Consider the following 5,259-nt stretch of genomic DNA (forward strand, 5'->3'; position numbering starts at 1 on the left):
CCTATACGATGGGTGTTGGATTACCGCCATGTCAACTCTCAGTCCATCGTGCCAAAGATCCCGCTGCCCAACATTGAAGACCTGTTTGACCGTATGCACGGATGCCGAGTCTTTACGAAGATCGACTTAGCGTCTGGCTACCACCAAATGCTCGTGATGCCATCAGCAAGGAAGTACACCGCCTTCAGGACCCATCGCGATGTTTATGAATGGGTCGTGGCCCCAATGGGTATGGCAGGCATGCCAGGCATCTGGTCTCGCCTGATGCGTCGATTGTTTGACAAGTTCGACTTTGTCGTGGTGTACATGGACGACATTTGTGTGTTCTCGCGGACGATCGAAGAACACGCTGATCATTTGCGTTCAATTTGCACTGTCCTTCGCACCGAGAAGTTATACACGCGTCCTTCCAAGTGCTCGTTTGGTGACGACTCTGTCAACTTTTTGGGTCACACCATTTCGAAAGATGGCCTCCACGTGGACCAGTCCAAAGTCCGTGCTATCGAAAAATGGCCGGAGCCTCAGTCGAGCAAAGACGTCATGAGTTTTGTCGGTCTTGCCAGTTACTACCGCAAGTTCATCCCCGACTTCGCGGAGCTCGTCCGTCCCCTTAGTGGATTACTGAAGAAAGGTGCCAAGTGGCACTGGGGCGAGGACGAGCGTCGAGCGTTTTTGATAATAAAGTTCGCGTTGCAGCAAGCCCCTGTTTTGCAATTACCTGACTACGACAAGCCTTTTGTAGTCACCACCGACGCCTCTGGTTTCTGCTGTGGTGCAGTCATTTCCCAGCTCGACGGCGACGGCAATGATCGTCCCGTTGCTTTCATGTCCAAGCGCCTCGGTCCTCACGAACAGAATTGGCCCGCGCACGAAAAATAATTGTACGCCATTAAGTTGGCTCTGGGCAAGTGGCGCCATTGCCTGCATGGCAATGGGTTCGATGTATATACCGACAACTCCTGCTGCAAGTGGTTCATGACAACGCCGGTCCTTACGCCCAAGTTGACGCGTTGGCTTGACTTTTTCAGTTGTTTCGACTTTGCCCTTCATCATCGTCCGGGCAAGTTAAATGTGGTAGCTGATGCCTTGTCTCGGCCTCCACATGCCACCTCCACCGTTCACCACCTCTTAATCCACGCGTGTGGTGTGGCCACTGTGCCTCAGTCGCCGCGCGCATCAATCGACTTCTTGTCCATGCATCGGCACCTACACGACTCGTAACATCGCCGTCATAGTCGACTCTCCTTTTTGGGGGAGGAGTTGGAGGAGAAAAAAGGAGTGCTAGTGCCTCAACGCCTAACGCTGAACCACTCGAAGCAAGTGTCCTTTAGCACCATCGAGATGGACACCAAAACCAAGGAACGTTTTGTGAAGGCTTACGCAAAGGGACAAAGTCCATGAAAGGTGAAGCCTTCAAGTGGAAGGAAGGACTCTGCTTTCTCCGAAGCCAAGACCAAGTTTGGAAGATATGTGTCCCCAACGATGACGTGCTACGCGCCGAGATTTTATCTCACGCGCACGATTCAAGCACTGCCGCGCACCCTGGAACTCGACGTACAGTACAATGTTAAGTGTAGCGCAGTGGTATTACTGGAACACTCTTGCCGAAGACGTGAAGTTATACGTCGCGACTTGTGAAACATGTAGCCGATACAAGACAAGCCGTCTACGTGCAAATGGCAAGATGATTCCCATTCCCGCTCCGGACGAGTGTTGGCAAACTGTTTCAGCGGTTTGGATCACCGGTTTGCCCGTGTCAAGAGGCTATGATGCTATTTTGTTAGTCATAGACAAGCTCTCCAAGCGGCCAAAGTACATCCCGACGAGATCAGATGTCGACGCACCCCAAACGGCGAAGGAATTCTTCGAACATGTTGTCCGTCACCATGGGCTACCAGCAATGATCATCAGTGATCGTGACCCCAAGTTTACAAGCACGTTTTGGAAGTCCCTCAAGGAGATTATGGATATCGGCCAAGCCATGACCACCGCCGGCAGAGCTCAAGCCGATGGAGCGACTGAGCGCCAGAATCGAACTCTCGAAGATGCTCTCAGATGTCAAGTGTGGTATCTAGGACAAGACTGGGTCGACCATTTGCCAACGATCGAGTTGCCCACCAAGGCTTAGTCCAAACATCAACCGGCTTGACGCCGTTCGAAGTCGACACAGGCCGCAAGTTGCGTAACCCTGCCGTGAGCAGCTCCTTGCCCAAGAATGATTCTTTGCAAAGAATTTTGCGGAACATCGAAAGGAAGTCATTCGGATGGCTCACGAGAATGTGACGAAGGCCCAGCAGCGTCAGAAAGAGTATTATGACAAGCGCCGCTCGAACGTGACCTTCAAGGAAGGCGATCAAGTACTGTTAGTGACTCGCAACCTGCCTTTAAAGCATCCCCAGATGCTCGACAAGTCTGAGCGTCCCAAGCTGGTTCCACGATTCATCGGTCCCTTTGAGATTGTCCAAGCTATTAATGACAACGCCATGCGCCTTAAGTTGCCACGCTCGATGTCACTTGTTCATGACGTGTTCAACGTTGATCGACTTAAGCACTATCACCCCAACGAAGCCAAGTTTGCCCCCCCCCGACCTATCCCGAAAGCTACTCCTGTTGTTCTCGACGAATACACCAGCGAAGAAATGTACATTGTCGAGAAACTGCTCAAGAAGCGCCAGTTCAATCGCAAGTTGGAGTACTTGGTCAAGTGGTATGGAGAGCCCGAAAGCAAAGCCAGGTGGCAACTGATGAAGGACATCAAACATGTTGTGCACTTCAAGCAACTCGTCCAAGACTTGGAGTCAAGGCGTTTCAAGGTGTAGCAAGACGTCAGGGGGAGAATGTAGCGATGTGGAAGGTGGGGATAACGCCTTGACACCACCTTGCCCGCACCCAGCTCCTAAGTACCTGGCTCATGACGCACCGTCTCCTCCTAAGGATGGCCGATCTGTAGTATTTAGATGACTTGCACCATAGTAGAGTATTCCGTACTAAGTCTGGTCTAGAAAAATCCTCCTGTGTGATTGGACTCGGATCGTTCCAAACCCTACCCTTTGCACATGTGGCTGTCAGTGTTTGGAATGTACCACTTTATTAATCAAGTAGCAAGCATTTAAGCGCTTCTCTGATCAAGGATAAAACGCAATCCCTTGTTCCCAACGACAGGCCTGGGCTTCGGCGATGGTCATGCAGTACGACTTGGCTCTGGCTTTGTCGCAACAGAGGTAGAACGTGGCCCCATTGTTCTTGGCGTTTTGCGCGCTTTGGTGGAAGTTCTGCTTTTGAGTGCTGTCGCATTTGCCTACCATCCTGGGTACTTTCATGGAGGCGTTGCACCAGCATTTGGAGCTCTTGGGGTTCGTGACGGGGCACTTTGCTTTTGCTTGTGCTTGGGAGATCAACACAGCCGCAGCAAAAAAACAAGCCACCGCCGTAAATCCACGCATGGTTGTTTCGATTGAGAAAGTTGAAAAGTGAATTTGATATGGATAAGCAGTTTGCAAGAGAGAAAGGTGGACGACACTGAGCCCATTATATAAAAAGACTCGTTCCTCGTACAATTCCCTCATCAAAACAGCTCCACAGTTGTTTTTCGCAGAAAATACTGCAATTTGAGTGTTTTATGGAGCTATGTATGCTCGGGCCAACTCACCTCTTTCTAGCAGTTACTGTAGGTACATTTCAGTGGGTTAGCGATGCAGTTAACCCCGGGGATTTTGCATCGTTATAAGGCTACTGGTGAAATGGTTTATCCGGATGGGGTAATTCCCTTATTGATGTGAAACAGTATTTCCGATCAAAACAACAACACGGCACTGGACCCAATATATTGAAAGGACTCGTTCATCGTACAATTACCCCATTAACAGTAAGTCGAGTGGACAACCTTACTGCACAGTAGTTATGTGCGTACTTTCTGCCCTTTCTGAAAGTCTACAGAGTGCACCACCAAATATTCCGCGACCGAGTCACGGAAGAATAAACTGTACTGGTATCAAATAGGTTACTCCGGAGTATTGCCTAAATGATCGGAAGTTACAGGCGAAATAGCCGAATTCTGAACAACTTATACACTGTTGATTTGGTCAGTACCTGACTCAGTAGGAAGCAATCCGCAACAGTATTTTCAAATTAGTAAGACATCACATGCGTCAATCTGTGGTCTGCGTTGTGTGAATGCTTCCACCGCACCAAGGAAATACAGGATAGCTTAGTACGCAGTGTACGGACTTAGAATTAATCCGAAACCCCGCGACCCCGAAACCCCGAATGTGCCTTTTACCTCGCAAAGCGATCGGAGATTTGAGCATACCGATATAATGAAAACGATGGAGCAAATGATCGATTCGGTGAACTACAAAGCACTCACTCAACGGCCAAATGGAACGTAAATGTATCATCAAACTGTATCACATTTGGTCAGTCTGCTACGTAGTAGTCATTATATCGATTTATTTAATGATGAATCACTTGTCGTACCTGAAAGGGGTGTCCCACCCAACCTTGAGATCTTGGTCGAGGAGTCTTGCCGACGCATACAGGCTCGGAGCAGACTCTAACCAGGTGGCAAAATATTCTGATCCCGTTCGGTTTTGCAACATTTGTACCCACTCATAATTATATCTTTGGCCAATGAACCAATCAAAGCACATGCCACATGAAATCGTCATGCAAGCTTACTACACACAGTAGGCCTCGTGTTCATTTACAACCTTTCAAGTTGGAAAGCGTCATATGGTCATTGATAGAGTTTGATGATACATTTACGTCAACTTTGAGAAAGGGCAGAAAGTGCGCACAGAAGTACTGTACAGTAAGGTTGTCCACTCGACTTACTGTGAATGAAGGAATTGTACGATGGACGAGTCCTTTTATATAATGGGTGCAGTGCCGTGTTGTTGTTTTGAGAGAATCTCCATTCCACCGCGACGACAGTATTTGTAAAATTAGACTTCGGTTTTCCCGGATAGCATTTGTTGTATCCGGTACAATTTCGGATAAATGTACGTTATCCGGGAAATTTAGTGTATTACTCTAGACCGTAAAACGAGAAAACTTACTGTTAGTGTCGCTCCGAACCAAATACTACGTAGTATCACCTAATCTCCCGGAAAATAGAGAAATTATCCGTAACTTCGAATAGTTGTACTAGTAGTAGAAAATTACGGTTTTGTTTAGTGGAGATGCTTTGACTTCAACAAGTACACTACTACGTAGTATCTGTGATGTTGAAGTCTCGTGAAAGTGCAATCATTGGTATAT

The 5,259-nt window shown here is 48.3% G+C and overlaps 2 protein-coding genes across 2 annotated transcripts; one reads left to right on the plus strand and one right to left on the minus strand.

Annotated features, from left to right (window-relative positions):
- Nucleotides 1-2,264: 2,264 nt before the first annotated feature.
- H257_04698 (hypothetical protein) lies at nt 2,265-2,819 on the plus strand (the record flags this gene model as incomplete). Its single annotated transcript, XM_009829297.1, has 1 exon — nt 2,265-2,819. One exon carries the CDS (start codon nt 2,265-2,267, stop codon nt 2,817-2,819), a length of 555 nt encoding a protein of 184 aa, XP_009827599.1.
- Nucleotides 2,820-3,125: 306 nt separating this feature from the next.
- On the minus strand, nt 3,126-3,443 carry H257_04699 (hypothetical protein; the record flags this gene model as incomplete). Its single annotated transcript, XM_009829298.1, has 1 exon — nt 3,126-3,443. One exon carries the CDS (start codon nt 3,441-3,443, stop codon nt 3,126-3,128), a length of 318 nt encoding a protein of 105 aa, XP_009827600.1.
- Nucleotides 3,444-5,259: the final 1,816 nt, after the last annotated feature.

This window comes from Aphanomyces astaci (genome assembly GCF_000520075.1).
Source record: "Aphanomyces astaci strain APO3 unplaced genomic scaffold supercont1.8, whole genome shotgun sequence".
In the NCBI taxonomy this organism is placed as follows: Eukaryota; Oomycota; class Saprolegniomycetes; order Saprolegniales; family Verrucalvaceae; genus Aphanomyces; species Aphanomyces astaci.